General features: G+C 43.2%; 1 protein-coding gene across 2 annotated transcripts in view; it reads right to left on the bottom strand.

Annotated features, from left to right (window-relative positions):
* The window catches only part of LOC307258669 (neuropilin-2-like), a 104,560-nt gene extending 92,809 nt beyond the window's left edge, over nt 1–11,751 (bottom strand). For both annotated transcript variants that reach the window (XM_080038300.1, XM_080038301.1), the window contains exon 1: nt 10,750–11,751. In XM_080038300.1, the coding sequence (XP_079894426.1) occupies nt 10,750–10,825 (76 nt within the window). In that variant the 5' untranslated portion in view covers nt 10,826–11,751. The remainder of the gene's footprint in view (nt 1–10,749) is intronic.
* Between the last annotated feature and the right edge of the window lie 7,584 nt (nt 11,752–19,335).

The following is a 19,335-nucleotide window of genomic DNA, read 5'->3' as shown; positions in this document are numbered from 1 at the left end:
ACATGGGATAGATTTGCCTCTTTTTTTTGTAATTTTTTATTTTTTATTGATTGTTTGTATGTTGTGATGGTGCAGGTGTTTGTTTGTGTGTTGTGAAAAAAATAAAAAACTGCAATAAATCGTGAAAAAAAAACATAAGCAATGATGAAATGACGAAATAAGATCTAAATTGCAATAAACAAAAAGAGGGCTGCATTCACTGACAACACAGGAGAGGACAGACGTGCAACATCTAACATTTGCCATTTTCTCTCTATCTCAGTTGGTCTTCCTCTATCAGATCTGAGACACAGTCACTTCCCTCCTCTTGACCCCAGACTTCACACAAGACAGCTTCTCTCTCAACCGCATCAGCATGCCACATCTACAGGCAGAGGTCCTGTTCAGACCACATGTTCACAACACACACACACAAACCGCTGAACATCACACACACACACACACACACACACACACACACACACACACACACACACACACACACACAGTTAGATATTTCTTATTCAGACCGCTCGCACCAGAATAAGCAGCAGTAAACGGTGCTAAGCAGTCAGGCAGGGATATAAGACAGGTCACTGCATTATTTATGTCTCTCTGCCACGTTAAGAAATGCATCCTGATAACACCTATTCAGCAACTTTCCCCCATATGCGCATACCTCAACACACACACACACACACACACGCACATGTGCGTGCGCACACACACACACACACACACACACACACAAACACAAACACACACACACAAACAGTTGCATACAGAAATGTAATAGGAACTTGTGCAGAAAATGCATGCGCAGCAACTAGCGCACAGAGGGGACACATAAACTATCACACAGTCACAAAAACACATTGAAAAACAGACACGCTTCTACAAGGAGCTGCTTTGCAGAGATTGAACTAGATCCTTGTGTGTTGGCCCCGAATGCAAATGCTTTCTGACCTTGTTTTCTTCAGCTCTCTTACGGGATTCATTTTCCCCCCCTTTGAGGAAGGACTACATTTGGCTCTAAAGACACACTTTTCAGCCTGTCGCAATCAATCCGCTATAGTCTGTGAGAAATCTTTGCTAATGTGTGTTGGAGCGTTAGCCCACCTTGGTTTCCATTGGCCAGAGCCCATAATGAAAGCATTAGCGGCTTTGAAAGTGTTTGTTTACCACAGTGTGTTTCACCCGGCTGACCTGAGGCAAGGCTATTATTTGGCAGAGCGACGCTATTCTCCACCAACGCTGATCCCAGTAGTCACAGTGCGGTGAGTCTCTCACTCTCTATGGTGTGACCCTGTTGGAAGCCCGGTCCCTGAATTTAACAATCAATAACCTCCCACTCTCTGCCTCCAAGCCAAAGCAGAAACAAATCATCATTCAAACCATTGATTTTCTACACTACTCCTACAGTTTAACATGTATGGCTCCGCTCCAGTATCATAAAGCGCTCACACAAAACGCTTCAGGCATTGTTACCTTAAACGGTAAAAACACAGACACTTTCCAAGCAAAAAAAAAAAAGTAGCTTTTGTGTGGCTCTGGGAATATATGGAACACTGAGAATAACAGAGCGAAATGTCTTCTTTGGATGAAAACCAAGGAGCTTTTAGTCACTGGAACCTGGGAAACCTCAGGAATGGACAGAGCAAGGGGAGAGAGAGAGAGAGAGAGAGAGAGAGAGAGAGAGAGAGAGAGAGAGAGAGAGAGAGAGAGAGAGATGTGTGCAGGCAGAGCAGGACCAAAGAAAGGAGAGAGAGAGAGAGAGAGAGAGAGAGAGAGAGATGCCAGAACATCTGTCTCTCATCATCTGAAAAAGAAAAAGTCAGCAGCTCAGAAAAGCCCACTGGACAGAAAATACAACTCTCCTGCGCAAACACACACACACACACACACACACACACACAAACGGACACACATACACACAAACAGGTGGGGTTGCGCTTTCTCTCCAGGTGCCCCGCATTAAGCCATAGTGGAAAACTACAGAGAGGAAAAAGTGTGTTTGTGTTTTGTGTGTGTGTGCGTGCGTTTGTGTGTGTGTGTGTACCTGTGTCTGTGTCTATGTCTATGTCTGTGTCTGTGTGTGTGTGTGTGTGTGTGTGTGTGTGTGTGTGTGTGTGTGTGTGTGTGTGTGTGTGTGTGTGTGTGTAAAAACAGAGCAGGATGGGATGGCGCAGGACTACAAAGGGATCCGAGGAACAAAAAAAGAGTGATGGGAAAATGGAGAGAAGGTAGACATGGACTCATAAAAAGAGAGAACGGATGAGTGCACCAGGCAGAAAAAAGAACTGAACTGAAGAAGAAGCTGCTCAAGTCAAGGAGACACCAGACTTTATGGTGTAGAAAGCCAATATAACAGTGGGAATGGGAGGGTAGGGTTACAGGTGTTACGATCAATACAGTAGTGGTGACTGGATTAGTGACCGGCCAAAGTGTACAACTTGCCTCCATGTCCAAACATGTGCTGTGTTAATGATTTTGTGGTAATAAAAAAAAAAAAAAGATATCTATGAAATCATCGTCTGTGCCTTCCAAAACTGTTACAATTCACTTGCTTATAAAAGTTGTTATATTAATCCATAATTCCAACCTGCCTGTTGTAACTTGATGTAAACATGTGTTGTTTTGGGGGCACTTCCTTCAATAATTTATTTCATTTTATTTTGTAAGGGTAGTCTCTCACCTTTCATTATAATCATAGTAGACTTCAAAGGCACCCTGTATTACCTTCTATCTGTTTTATGATGCCAATGTAGAGCAGAAGGGCCCCATCTTACTATCTGACCCATTCACTTCACTTGAGAGTGTGTTTATGCATTCCTATTCAAGTTTACCTTCAGACATACAACCTAACACGGGGGGTCAAGTGCTGTGCTCCACCTGAAGATATATTGAAGATGACAGAGCAGGGCTTTTGGTTGAGGGTTTAGCACTTTGTCTGTCCCTGTTACGGCTCAGTTAAACAGGGAGCTGCTGTAACAGAGCATGTGTGTGTATAAATAAAGGTTGAAGAAACACAGGTGCTGGTACAGTGGGTTCCTGGCACCCTAAGGGAGTCATTTGGGCATGTCTAACCTCTTTTGAGTCTTATCTCAAGAAACGCTTCAGGTACCATGCAAACTGTTATGACCAAGGTTAAACAGCATGAAGACGTCTTACATTCTCTTCTTAACTAAATCCAAACATTTTAAAAATCTCTGTTTGACACAATTAAAACTATGAAAAATACATATTGTCTCTGCAGCCACTTCTAACTGATCTGGTCTATTCCTTTAAAGGCCTACTTCACCGGTTGGAATATGAAGGTGTATTGAACTCGGAGGTCCTATTTAGTATAAATGTGCAAAAAAAAATAATAATTTAATCGGATCATCCTAGCCTGAGAAAAGGCAGAAAGAGTTTTTTATGGTCTCACTGTCTAACCCTACAGTTTCCTTCTTGTGACATCACAGTAAGGGTTAGGATTAACAGGACAGCTGGGCCAAGGGAAGACTAAGGGAAGACTGAGGGAAGAAAAACCTCATTCATTATATTATAATAGTTATTTTATAATGATAGAACGCTGGTTCCGTATGGGTGAAGTATTCCTTTAAGCTAAGTGAAAAATAGTAAAGACTGCCTATCTGTACCTACCATCTGCCTTGTTAAGATGTTTATGAATGAAGTCCTTCTAACACACCATGCTAATGGATGCCTGGCTTTAATTCCAGAGAACAAGGGTGGGAAAACCCAATTGGCATAAAGTGAGAGAATGAACAAGAGTGAGAGATTTTTTTTATTTTTTTTTTAAATCGGAAAAAAACAAGAAGCGAATGAAAGAGTAAAGAGATTTCACCAGCGTGGCAAAGCGCGGTGAATAGAAAGGTGAGCGGGGGTTCCCTAATCGGAGCGAGGGAAAAACACTGACAGAGAGGGAGGTGTGGAGAAAGAGACAGAATGCGCTATGAAAAGGAGAGGTGAAGTGGCGTGAAGAGAGGAAAACAACGGGATGATTCAGCGTGAAGGGAGAGAGAGAAAAAGGAAAAACAACCTGTGGCCCTCGCACGGCACTGCACCGGAGGGACTGCTGAGGACACAGCCGGCTTAGCTTACACACACACACACACACACACACACACACACACACACACACACACACACACACACACACACACACACACACACACACACACACACACACACACACACACACACACACACACACACACACACACACACACACACACACACACACACACACAGAGTTTTCTTTATGTGTGATGGTTTTAATAGAAGCAAAGACATGGCAAATCTCCTCATTTGAAGGATTGCCATGATCTCCCCTTCCCTCTGAGGACATGTATTCTTCAGAAAAGAAGGAAAAACACTCACTCACTCACAGACACACACACTCACACACACACACACACACACACACACACACACACACACACACACACACACACACACACACACACACACTCTGATTTCTGCATCCTCTCTAATTACTCCAGTCATTACCAATAGCCAGTGAAGACACTAGAATCCGAACAGTTTACTAATGACATGATAACTGTAATTAGAACCCCCTGCTGGACCCACTAATTGTCCTTTCCCTTTCACCAGTGAGAGAGACAAAGAGAGAGAGAGAGAGAGACAGAGAGAGAGAGACAGTGTGCCGAAGGTTAATTGGCTAAATGTTCATTCACTCGCCCGCATACTGGGTTGTTGATGTCAGCAGATCAGCCCACTATTTTACTGTAATCATGGGACGACTAATGTACTCTCAATGATTCCAAAAAAAAACTACTAGTACAGCAGCTAATTTAACTGTATCATCCACACGTTAATAATGACCAGCATAATGCTTTAAAAAATGAAAAAGCCAGCAGTAGTTACCAGTGGATGAATAAGGATAACCCTTTAAACCAGAAACCTGCTGGAAACACCTGCTTCCTGGCCGGATAATGAAAATGAAATCCCTTTCTCAAGCAGCGAGTCCCCTTGCAAAGTGTCACCTGGCCCCAGATTAGCACACTATGTTCTGGCCACACACACACAACATATTTAAATCCAGCCATCACGGTAAAGGGACAGCATGGATGTTTTTTTCATTTGAGTTGGCTACCGCTCTTAAATAAACGTCATGACGTCTGTGTGAACGCAACTCTTACACCAAGCATGGGAAATAATATAATACATCCGTCTAGCAAAGTGCCAACCATGCCTTTAATTATAATGTCATTTTTCTTTTTCAGGATAATTATTTAGAAAGGTATATAGCCTTTGGGCCAGAAACCCCGCAGAGGAGAGGGAAAAACCTGGGTGGGTTTACTACAGGTGGCTCCACTCAACTACTGCTTCACACGCGGCTGCTTCTCCTCTTATTTTCACCCATGCCCTCCCATGCTCTCTTTCCCTCTCTCTTTCTCCCTTTTCTGCTAAATAATAATCCTAAATCATAACTCTCTCCATCTCTTTCTCTTAACTACCCCCTCCCCTCTGCAATCACGCTTTCTCTTTTTATTGCTTCATTGTTTCATTGTGCTTTAATGGTGTGACGGTCCAATCTTAGTCAAGCTTTTCCCTGGCCCCTTTGGAACAAGTGAATCATCTAAACACCTCTGATGATACACATGTCAATAAAGATTTACGTGGTGGAAAAAAAACAATCATGGAAAATTACAAAAAAGAAATATAGAAATACACAAACATGCTTGAGTATGGATGAGTGGATTTCATAGGCACTTAATCTCCCCCTTCTTTTGATAGCTGGCTGAAGTATATTTTGCACCACACTTTGAGCATTCACTTGCTGGCTCTGTGTTATTGTCCTTGCCTTAAACACACTGATATAGTTCTAGAGGTTTACGCTTGCCAATCTTCCACTGTGTTAATTATCCACACGGAAACACAAAATTACAGTAAAATTCATATTTATGGGAAATAATATCGGTAATATTGCAGACAGGCAAACAGCTGATAGCAAAGTAATTACACAACTGCGTGCATGGCAGGGAGTCATTATTATGTAGTGAGCCCAAACAGGGTGTGACCCCCATTGTGTGTGAACAAATGACATGGATGGTTTGTTTTATTGATTGCCAATTGGGGGCTTACAACACATTAGAACCCAGACCAATGTAACTTTTTTAATTATTACAAGCCTGCCGCACTGAGCAAAAAAGCTGCACCTGGTTTATTTCAGATGTGGGGCTAAAGCTCCAGGCTTAGAACATAACCAATACATCAGGAAGGCCAGTCACTCTCAGAATGTGTTGTGTGTACATAAACATATAGTAGCAAAAGTATTTAGTCATGCTGCTGCCTGCTATGTCTCAGGCCCTGCATACTGAAAGACACACAACCAAAATGCAAAACAGAAGTAGTAGTGACCCTTCAAACTATGCGAGACCTGTTCATTTCCCCACATGTGGGTGGAGTTGCTGTCTTTTCCTTTGCAAAAGCTGGACAAATAAATGTCTTCCCCTTACTGTTTTCCGGCTTCAAAGGTGGGGCCAGCAATTCTGAAGAATGCTTGTTGTCAAAATCACTTTTTGTCAGAATCAGTGAATATCTCCTCGCGATCCACTGCCTGTCCGTAGGCTACTGTTTTTGTGCTGAAACACAATCTAGAGTTAAAACACAGCCTAGGCTCTGTAAACAGGTATTTTGCTAGCTACTGCACTGGGCACCCTGTGTTTACATGTCCTTTGTTTACATACCAGTTACCATGACAGAGCCTACTAGGCAGGTACCTACTGGTAGCGGATTGTTAGGAAATGTTCACTAATTTCAACAAACATTTCTCCAGAATCGCTCACTCCACCTTTAATAGCCACACGGGATTGGTCGGTGCTGGGGGTGCCATCAACAATAACAGTCTCATGAACCAGTCCTTAACGCCTGTATACCTGTGGGCACATTCACCCCACTGCTGCTAGCTTATACTGTTCACACTGTGTGCACCGCGGCGAGCCCCGTTTCATCACGCAGCATATTTGAGTGGAGACACTATGGAGGCAGACAGCTGGTCTTGAGTGGCCAATTATGTCCGTTTATCTCCCTCGCAGGCACAGCTGTGATCAGACGGAATAGAGAAACAGGATCAAACAGCGGAGGGGCTGAAAAATTCGTTCTTCCGTTCCGTTTTCTCACTTCTTTTTCTGCAGCTTCCCTCTGCCCTCTATCCTTCTCTCTGTCTCTGTGACTTCCTCGCCCCATGTGCTTCCATATCCCTCCCTCCTGTCTCTCTCCATATACACACACACACACACACACACACACACACACACACACACACACACACACACACACACACACACACACACACACACACACACACACACACACACACACACACACACACACACACACACACACACACACACACACGTATTCTTCAGAAAAGAAGGAAAACACTCACTCACACACGCACGCACACATACACACACACACATGCACACACACACACACACACACACACACACAAACACACACACACACGCACACACACACACACACGCACACACACACACAGACAGACATATACACTTCTTAAAGTCTCACTAGACTTTCTTTGACTCATCTCCACGGAGAGAAGGGGCATTTGTAAAACAGTGAGCTGCTGAGGGGAGCTTCACACACAGCATGATGCTGATGCATGTGTGCTGTTCCTCTGTGGAGCGGTTAGAGCTTGAAGGGTGTTCCCCCAAGAAATATGAAGTTTCCTCTGGTTTCAACAGATGTGCAGTTGCCAGATAAAATAACAGAAAATCAAAAAGTCCCTTATATCAAAATAGGCAGTTTATCAGTGTCCCTCAAAAAGGCACATTCTAGTGTTTTATTGTGGTGAGGAGGTTCTTTTTTAAAAACTGATTAACTAAGGTTGACTCTCCATGCATTCCAAATCACATACTTTTTCTTTTTACTACACTACATGCTGAAGTACAGAAGACTTTTAGGGCCACAGGAGAGAAAAAAAATCAGATAAGGAATATTTATTTTCATTATGTCGAGAAATGTCAAGAATAAAGACGAGTACTGCAAAATGCAATTGGAGTTAGTGGGGTATTGTTGGCATACTGGAACGACTGACGTGCATTTATTGGTACACCCAACATCTTTTTCTGGCATACTAAGGATTGGAACGCAGGGAATATGTTGTGGTAAGAAGAACACACTAGAATGACCGCTGGTAATAATAGGAAGTGAAACCCCGGCCTCTGGTGTGAAACTACATTTTTCCCTGAACATAAGGATACAACTTGAATAATTGCTTTTTAAATAGAGCTGCAAGGAGCTCATGGAGTTCTCTAGTACTTTATATATGGAAAAAAGTTATGAGATCTCAGGAAAAGTAGAAAAATGTAAACCATATACTAGCAGCGCTGAAGTGACCTTCATGACACCTTTTTGACTTTTTTTTTTCATTTTTTCCCTTTAATTTAAACAATGTCTTTAGAAACCTTTTACGTAGAGTACTCCATCTTATTTTTTTATTTTGTTTTTGTCTTTAGTTTGTGTGTTCACTTTTTCGGTTTTGTGTTCCATAAAAAAAAAAAAAATTAAAAAATAAAGTACTTTAAAAAAAAATTGAGCTGCAAGTATATACTACTTTTGCGGTGAATACAAACATAATCCACCTTAGGCTGCAAATCAAATGTGGTCACTCTTTGAATAGATAGTTACATTCAGTGTCAGCAGTTCGTTATCATTTATTTGTCGGAAACCAATACATTTTAGGGTTCACACAGTGGCCTTCAGATTTCAAGCCGCACACATCCCAGATCTGTCCCTGGCGCGTATCATCTCACACACTGGAGGTGAAGTAGTGTGATGAAAGGTAAATAATGCCTCGACTGTGCTCTGCTGCCTCAACACTGTGTTTTTCTCCAAATCAACATTTGGCAGACGGGCCACTCAATCCAAGTCATGAGATCTGCTCAAAGCCCCATGGCCAAGCCTAATAAGCCCTAAATCAATAAAAGCTAGAATGTAACCATGCGGCTCCACAGCTACCATGTCTCAATTCAACTCTTTTGCAGATCATGTACACACACACACACACACACACACACACACACACACACACACACACACACACACACACACACACACACACACACACACACACACACACACACACACACACACACACACACACACACACACACACACACACATAGCCTACACAGAAGTCAACCTTAAAGCAGAGAGTGGGCGTTGAGGTGAGATTTATAAAAAAGAAAAGGTACTGCCAAGTTATGTTTCATGTAGACAGCCCGAGAAACCATTAGGGACAATGAGAGTGTGTTTTTAGGTGAACGATTTTGCCATCCGCCGCTGCATGGTTAAGGCTGCTGGCATCTCTGAAAGCAGACAATAGAGCTGTTGCTTCAAAATCCGTGGATAGAAGTGTAGAGTTGATTGTTTTTAGAGCACTTTTTATTTATTTTTTATTTGACTATAGTTTACTTCTCATTGGCTGTGGCCTTCAAGTTAACCCATCAACGCACACCTGTGGTTTATTAACGCATGAAAGTGCCGATGTTAAACTAAAAAGGTTTTTTAAATCTACTCAACAGAGAAGCTACGAGCATATTTTTTTTCTTAAAGAGTCTGCCCTGTGCGTAAAAGATCGTTCTGCCTCGACAGCTTTAATCTAACATAGATTGCAGAGTTTGTGGATCGGCAGTTTGCGGACAGCAGTGTTAATTAACGCAGCTACAAACCGCCTCCCGCACTATAGGACTGGGTTAGAGACCTCCGCAGAATGGAACGGCAGCTCCGTGCGTCTGGAGCGCGGGCCGGCAATGCTGATCTCCGGGTAGACGGAGACAGTTGGCCGGTCTAATGCACCGACACCTCTTCGCAGAACGGACCAATTACGTTGAAAAAGCATCGCCCTATGGCTTGCAGCTGTCAGTCTCGGGGTAAAGGTAATTCAATTGATGATATAAAACTAAGTCAAAGTGATACAATATGAGATAAAAACAAGTAGGCAGGCCTTTATAAGGCCGTATCTAGAGCAGACGCTTACAGACCGCTGGCACACTGGCATTAGTCCCCATAGGAATATCATGGGATCGTTACAGTGATTTTTCATTAGTGGACAGCTCTCCTGAGAACAGTCATCGATTCAAATGCAGAATATCATCCACAGCATACGGTTGAGATGTTTTTCAAGAAGACAAAAATCAATATTAATGTCAAGGCAGCGTCCCTTTATCATTCAGTTATTATAGGACGGACCGAAACCATTAGCGGAGAAGTAACATTGCCGTGTGAGAAAGTTGTCAGCTTTTAATAACAGGCGAAGTAAAAGCATACACCCTCACGCATGACTATCGGGAGGGACCGTTTATCCGCTTTTTAAGAAAAAAAGAAAATGTCGTTCTCACTCATTACAAATGTATTCACTTTAATGATTTTACCTTTCCAACTCTGATGCCGACTGAGCTAGATCTATAGGTCCATTCCGCAGACTGATAAGACAGACAGGACATCCCGCAGCTTCAACTAATCAATGTCTCTCGGATCTATAATCGTAAGCGCATTATTTGAATGCAAGAAGGGGAGGCTACGGTTGTTCCTGAACAACATGCGTAATGAGTCTAAATGCCTTTATAGTTTCCCTAAATTATGCATTTCCATTAGGTGACCTGGGTTGGTTTTGTGGATTAGGTAAAAAGTGCTCTTAATAAAAGAAGCGGGGTTCCTTTTAACACCTATGTGTGACAGTGTCATTTAAGCGGGCAGCGAAAGTGTCAAACTCACCTCCGTCCTCTGCTGTGACTGCTGAAGGCAAGAGAACCGCCAGTAAACATCCACAGAACCATAGGAATAAATCCATCTTCTCCCCCTCTGGTGTGGAGAAAAAAAACACCTCTAGTCCTCCGCTGTGCCTTTATTCTGTATCTGCAAAAAAATGTGCAATCCAAAGTGTCCTTGTCCTCTAATTTTCCAATGATCTATATCTCTTTTGAAGCGCAAAACAAGTCCTAAGAGCCCAGAATCGGCCCCCAGATGCCGGGTGGCTGTCCAAGAATATCGCGCCGGTTTAAACCACAGCGGTTGAATCAGCTTCCGTCAGTGTGTGCTTGCTTCTTCTGCGCCAAAATGATCTCAAATCAGCGCAATTATTATTTACTCTAAACACATGTTCAAAGCTTCAGAATCCATTGCCGTGCGCTGGGTTGGCAGCACTGTTTGTCTCCCCGCCAGTCACAACGCGCGTGGGAAAATAAAGCTCGTCGGCACAAAATAAGAGTGATCAAAACAAAAGTATGAGTCACTTGTTGAAATCAGAAGGGCCGGCAAGGAGCAGACAACCATTAAGTTTGTAAAAACATCAAAAAATAAAGTAGCCTGCTATCACGAGTGTGTCCTTACTCGTCACGGTCTTATATCCCCAAATATGTTGATCTGGTTCTGGTTCCCAATTGCGCATTCAACTGGGGAAAAGCACATGTGATTAAGAAAAATATTTATATTTTCCCATTGATTTTTTCCTCTTAATAAACTGTCCGGATAACAGTCTGTTCGTGCACAAATGGACACAGGCTCTCTCCTAGAAAGGCAGCTCCAGCGTGCGTGCGTAAAACTGATCTGGAGAAAGAACAACCATGCAGCCTCTCCGCTCTCCGCCTGCAAACTGACGAGTTTCTTTGCTGTGAAGCGCTCTTCTATGCCCGCTCCCTCTCTCTCGCTCTCTCTCGTTGACGCTTAGTATCTCTCTCTCCCTCTCTCTCTCTCGTTGACGCTCAATATCTCTCTCTCCCTCTCCCGCTCTCTCTCTCATTGACGCTCAGTATCTCTCTCTCCCTGTCTCTCTCTCTCCCGGCTCCTTCCCCTACGCTCTCCGCCGGGTTAGTGGCAGCAGCAGCACCGCTCACTCAGTCCCCTGACTCGCCGGAGCGTGCACGCGGTGCTCGCGAGCGTGTATCGGATTACAGTAGGCACCTCGGCCCGCCTCCACACATAGCCCCTCACTGATTAAAGAGCAGTTTCATATCTCTCTCTCTCTCTCTCTCTCTCTCTCTCTCTCTCTCTCTCTCACACACACACACACACACACACTCTTCTCTCACTCCTTTCCCCCTTACCTTCCCTATATAGCGTCCCCACTCTCTCCATCTGATTCATTTATCGCCACATTTCTACACTTCACTTCATTTCCTTTCTCTACCTCCACACCCCCTCCTTTACTCCTTTCTTCCTCACCTTTCTAGAGGGAGGTGAAAAGAAGAAAGGTAGGACAGAGTGGAAGTGTAGGGCCCGGTAGCTTTATGAGCGTTGTAGCGGTAGTTGTAGGAGTTTAGGAGAACCTGCTGCTGGTTTACTGCATTCAAGTGGAAAACACGGAGCATGTGTCCTGGATGATCTAATGAAACGGAAAGGAATCTGAGGAGGAACCTAAGTAACCAATCACCACACAATACAGACATAACAAAGATTTACTTAATGTTTGAGCTACTGAATGCAAAAATACACACACACACACACACACACACACACACACACCTTTCTCCAGGCAAGGGATAAAAGCTGTTTATCAAGGGCACAAGGGTCAGTGACAAACAGAATCTAAACAAGAGGAGGAAGCTATAGACAGCAATGTAATGCTGGCACACAAAAACACACACACACACAAACAAGCACACACAAACAAGCACACTAAAATAAACATGTTCACGGGCATGGACATGGGGTTGAATCATAAATAACCGAGGTATAATTTCCTAGGGGAAATGCAAACTCTAAAACTATGTACAATTACCGTTTAAAACCGTGATACTTTTTTAATTTCTTTCCTTTCTTTCTCTCTCCCTCTTTCTCTCTCTCCCTCTTTCTTTCTCTCTCTCTCTCTCAGTATTATAATAGAGAGCCAATGTCAATGGGAGGTCCGTGTGTTTTAAGGGCCTGCTGCAAAACCAGAGTTCGTGGTTCTGAAAAAACTAACCAAAGCGTGGCTCTTGCATGGCCTTCCCAGGCCACACCCTGCACACATTGACACACAGATGCACACACACACACACACACACACACACACACACACACACACACACACACACACACACACAAACAGGCTATAATGACACAGCTCAACTCACCATTGACCGCTTGGTAAAAAAAAAAATTGCATTGTGCACGTTGAGTTATCTCGTGGGAAGCAAATCCCTCCGTAACCTCTTTTTTCTTTTACGACAGAGGAGAAACACACTGTGGTGCTTTGCTTTTATTTACACCATGTGACAGTTATTTAAAGGCCCCTTGAGCCTTTCTGACTCAAGCTTATCTTGAAAAAAATAAAATAAAATCTTGAGCATTGACACATAACTTATTTCACTAATCACACTTATGACCGAGGGAGTTATGGAAGTCTATATTCTCCTCTCCTGATCAGTTACAGGTTTACTGTAATATAGGTGTACAATTACCAGTGTGCAGGTGAATTGCTGGTGTCAGTTGGGGAGAGTGACACACACACATCATGCAGGCGCGCACACACACCGTCAAACTGTCACTCAGATGTTTCCTAGCATCTCTGGAGGTCTGAAGGTATTAAGTTCTTTTTCCATGACAGGTCTGTGTGTGTGTGTGCGTGCGTGTACGTGCGTACGCGCGTGTGTGTGTGTGTGTGTGTGTGTGTGTGTGTGTGTGTGTGTGTGTGTGTGTGTGTGTGTGTGTAGAGCAGTCAGTCACCCTACTCATTCCTTGGGTCCCTCAAGTCGTTTGCCCTCTGTAACCTGTCCCTCTATCTCTACCTCTCCTCTCCCTCTCTCTCTCTCGCTCCCTCTCTCCCCCTCTCTCTCCCCTCCCTCCCTGAAACTGAAGCCACCCAGGGCCAACTGGAATCTGTCAAGTGATGAGAGCACAGAAAAAATCACATGCTGATATCAATGAGACATTCCAAGTGAGTCACTTAGTAGAAATGTCTTATTTTGACCGATAGAGAGGACAGGTAAACACTCTGCTCTTTGAGTTGTATACCTGAGATAAGATATATACTATATTGTCTCGTAAAGGGAAACCACTGCAATACAATACAAACTTGCCCCGGTGCATCTACACACATAGAACATACATGAATAACATGTATGCACTTGTGCTTAAAAAAGTGCACAAGTTCACATTTTGAGAGAAAATTCATGAAATATATATAAGGCAATTAAAAAAAAAACGATGTCGGAGTAATAAAAACAAAGGTATTATAAAACTGAGTTGTAGATGTTTGAACGGTAAATTGCAAAAGGTTTTTTAATATTAACATTTTCACTTTGTTTTATCCACAAAGAAACATTCAGTCCTTTACATGGCAGTGAAATATAGAACATATAATTGTCCGTCTGGTTTTGGTTTCACACGGGAACATAGCAGTTTGAATAAAGAAAAGTACACAAAGTCTTAGTATACAGGAGACTTTGGAGTGGAAAACTAAGAAAGACCCTTTGCTAGTCATTCTCTTGATCCACACCCACTCATCACATGGACCCAATCCTTCTGGACTCTCCCTTTCACACACTCTACTGTAGAACTACCATCAACTCACATATACAGCTATGATACCTTCTCCGCCTGCCAAGCAGTGCACTGGATTTTCCCAGAAGTCCCCAATGACATCACCGAGAATCCTTTTTTATGAAAACAGACATACATGCCACTCGCGCTCACTGACTATCCAAGCATTTCTACTTCACTGGAAACTGTCTGCATATAATTCATATGTCTAAGCATGTTAAGATTCAATTGTAGGGCTGTGTGTTTATGGCATGTCAATCAGATATTTGAACTTGGCATTACAGTGTTGAAATACAATCCAAGAAGTTAAGTTTATTAGAAACATGTCCAAGAACGTGTCAGCCACTGAAACACCCAAGACTCTGTCAGCCAACAGTTCATATTACGCTATTTAGAAAACCTTTGAAAGAATTTACAAGAGGCAACAATGCAAAGAAATCTCCAGTAACATAGTAGTCATTAAGACAACGTTAATTTGTAAACCAATCTTCCAGGTATGCTCTTGCATCTATTTGATTGCTCACCACAGCCTTTGACCAGATGCAAGCTCATCTGGCCAACCAATAGAGTGCTGAAGGCCCAAATTTTGCATGGATGTGTATTTGCAATAAATACTTCCACCCTCTCACATGATTGCAATTTTTTTTATCCAACTTCTTTCTGCTTAATTCTAAAGTTAAGAATGTGACATACATGGCTGTTGTCATTGTTTCAACTGTCTTGGTGTTTCCACTCTTCTCACAGCAGTCCTGACACTGTAATATTTACAATGGAAACAGAAGCGGGGCTTGAGGTAACATTGGCCGTCTGAAAAGCACCTTAAGGCGCCAGTCCATGTTCTGCTGCTTTCCAAAACAACAATCTGACATGTACACCCACATCCGCTAACTGTCACAGCCGTGTGAATGTGAGAAAAGACTGGGCCAGGGTTTGACACAACTACTTCTGTCACTTTCATCTAACAAGTAAAAACGAACAATCGCAAAAGTATGAATTTTGGTATGGCAATATTTAAACAATACTGTGTCTCTGCTGTTGACTTTTATTTATTTATTTTAATTTTAAAAGTTGCATGACCCCATGTGCTGAATTTGGTTAGATTTTTTCAGATAGGCCTGACCTGATACAACTTGGTTCAGTCATTGAACGGAGAGAAGTTAAACATAAATGCATTCAGAAAAAAACATTCTTGAGTGTGTGTGTTTGTGTGTGTGTGTGTGTGTGTGTGTGTGTATGTGTGTGTGTGCGTGTGTGTGTGTGTGTTGCAACAGAGCTGTGAAACCAGTAAGGAGGTAAGGTGATCCTTGCTCTGCGTCAGGGGAAGAACTTGTCTGCTGGCCTGTCGACAAGCCCTACTGGGCCTGTCCACTGCCTGCCAACACTCTGCATCCTCTATTCCCCCTCTCACTCTCTTCTTCACTTGATTTGACAAGGAATAATTGCATTCATCAATTTGATTCGGATGTTGATTGCTTTTTTTTTAAAGATGTGTTGTTTGGTTTGTGTGCACTATCTCTGGACATCAGATGTTTTCAACCTGTTAGATTGACTTTATTGTCCAACTTTCTGGAAATGTGAAATCTTAAAAAAATAATCTTTTTCATGTTCTTGCATTTATCTTGTTCTGTGTTGTCTTTTCTTTTCTTTTCTTTTCTGTTCTTTCATTTCCTGTCCTGTCTTCTCTCTCCACATACTCTCCCCTCTCTTCCCCCTTTCTGTCCCTCCAGGGGCCAAGTGGGATTCACTTTCTGGAGTTAAGCAACGTAGACAAATTCCTCCAGACCCCCCACGCATCAAGCTAGTTTTCCTTTTTTTAAATCAGCTACACCAGTATACAGCACTTTGTCCAACAATACATACAATATGCAGTCATGTAAGGGCTGTGTCACCTTTGCCAAAGGTCCAATCATTTACTGCCATCGCTGTGTACTTTGTTTTTTGATGTTAGCAATGTGCATGTGTGTGCCTGAGTGTGCACCCATTCTGTCTTCTTTGTCTGTTCAGGGCTGCAATGTGGGCTCAGTTAACGTTAATGCATCCAAAGTAATCACCCAAATGTTATCGGTCTGTCCAGATTTCTCCCGGCTCTCCTGATTACTACTTTGCCACTGCTTCCCTCCTCCCATCCATCTCACAGCTTAATGGCACATGTGGTGATCTCAGAGGGGCCGGCAGCCCTGCGTCCATCAACCTCTCCTCACTTCTCTGCATATGGGTGTGTGTGTGTGTGTGTGTGTGTGTGTGTGTGTGTGTGTGTGTGTGTGTGTGTGTGTGTGTGTGTGTGTGTGGCTATGGATAAATGTTTGCCTATGCGGCTGCATGTCAGAGAGCTAGAAAAAAAATGTCTGTCTGACTCTGGAGTTGGGAAAGGCTCTTTGGTGTATTGGATATTCTTTACCTGTGTATGAGTGTGTGGAGTGTCAACCTGTTGGCACCCGCCCATACCTCAGAGACGCTGCAGCAGTTTGGAATTCAGCCCGTTTTTCACCACCGTCCAATTTCCTGCTCAACATCTCCCCTAGCTCACAGATCATGTTTTCTCCTCTCTTATATCTTCTTCCTAAAAAGCAATATTGTCATAAATTTAGAGCAAATGCGCAGACAGAACCAATTTAATCATTGGAAAAACAATATTCCACAAGATAGCATAATCCCCCAAACACATACAATCATAAAAAACCTTCACACAACTCACAGTCAGACTGACCCACCACGGCTGTGGAAGTGTCTCACAAACAGACACATTCACACACACAGAGTAAATATTGATGTGTGCACACATCCCCCCGTGGACTGACCATATTTATCCATAGAGCGGCAGATATTTAATCTCCGGTGCGAGCACTGAAAACACTCGGTTAATGCAAACACACCCAACATGCGCACGCACACACACACACAACGCACACACACACACACACAACGCACACGCACACACACACACACACACACACACACACACACACACACACACACACACACACACACACACACACACACACACACACACACACACACACACACACACACACACACACACACACACACACACACACACACACTCCCTGTGGCCTCATCAATAAGCCATATTAGTGAGCAGGTCTTACGGGAAGGCAAGCCACTGTAAATTAGTGTGTCAACAGTTAACATGGGCTGCACTGGTACTCATTTACGGCCGGTCAGAGCTGAGACATGCTACACACACGCACACACACACACACACAACATCACACACACACAACATCACACACACATACAGGCACACAGATCTGTGACGATTTACACACATGCAGTGATGCAGACTTGCGCAGATACACACCCACATGAATGGATGAATGTGCAAAGAGAGACACCAATGGAGCTGACAAATACAGCACTTGTACACATTCTGAAAAAAAAGATGTGTTTGTATTTATATGTGTAGTTTGTTATTGAGTATGTTCACTATATAAACACATTGCATTGTGTGTTCCTATGTGTATATGAGTACGGACATTTGTTTCACTCATAATGTGTGTGTTACTGTGTGGGCGCCTAACCAAGTGGTGATAATCACAGTACAGCCTGTGGAGACTGCAGGGAGTCCACTCAGCTATTAGCAAGGACACAGAGGTGATAGAGAGAGAGAAATACACACACACACACACACACACACACACACACACACACACATACACACACAGAGACGAGAGCACAAACGTTCACTGATTCATACACACATAGCCTACTGTACAAACAGGCAGTGTCTGGGGATGGCAGTGGGCTGTGACAGATGTCTGCTCCTTTCTAATAACTTTGTAGTCCAGCTTTCTCCCTTAGCGTTTCATTATATTCTGTCTCTTTCGCCCCTTTGCTCTATCATTTAACTATCTTTAACACCCCCTGTATTGTCTTCACTTCCCCCCCACTCTTTCTCATGCTTATGTTCTGCTTTCCTCCTGCATTCTCTCTCTCCCTCCACCTCTTTCATCCTGTGCAAGTTGCTCTTGTCTCCCCTCCTTCTAACTTTCTCAGTTACAGTTCCTCTCTCTCTCTCTCTCTCCCTCTCTCTCTCTCTCTCTCTCTCCCATTCTCTCTCCCTCTCTCTCCCTTTCTCTCTCTGTCTTCCTCTCTCTCTCTCTCTGTCTGTGTGCTTGGAGATAAGGCTGTCCTCTCTGTGTGTTACACTCAGCGTGTGGGGGGGCAGCAGCAGTTAGTAGCTCAGTGTTCCTCAGTGGGGGTAATGACAAGCTAAGGCAAAGACCTCAAACTGACTACTGACTGCACAGGCTCTTCCAGTTGAAATGTTACTGTGATTCTGAAGTAGGTATCAACATTTTTTTTCAAATGGATTGCAACTTTTTCTGGGGCTCATAATGTTATTGATCTCGTAGACTACACTTTGAAATGAATGTACAGCTGCCGTTTGTCACATTAAGAAATGACTGGGTGGACAGTTTGATTTTAATTTAAGGCTGAAAGGTGTTTAGAAGAGGAAGGGCCATTACACATGGTTGTGTGAGGTTGTCTTTTCTAACCATTATACTTTGTTACATGTCTAGCTGCAAATAGAAATACAATCAGTTTTTTTCTAAAATGAATGTTTTTATCGATCTGTCTGAAAGCTTCTTCCACTCTTTAAGATGGCTGTCCAGCAGTCAGTGATGCGCACTCTCCTCAGCAACACCACAGGTGTGTAGAGACGTGGGAATGAATGGACACGTGTTTGTAACAGGGGACATTCAGTGGAGAGATGGCAATCAACATCAGGATCAAATTCCTGAACATGAACTCATACAGCTGTAACATGTGTGTCATCTGCCTTATCGACCTCTTGTCCTTCAAAGACATTTCACTTATTAC

The sequence above is a fragment of the Ammodytes marinus genome, assembly GCF_949987685.1.
Source record: "Ammodytes marinus genome assembly, chromosome: 12".
Lineage (NCBI taxonomy): Eukaryota > Metazoa > Chordata > Actinopteri > Uranoscopiformes > Ammodytidae > Ammodytes > Ammodytes marinus.
This window is presented reverse-complemented; position numbering and strand designations above follow the sequence as displayed.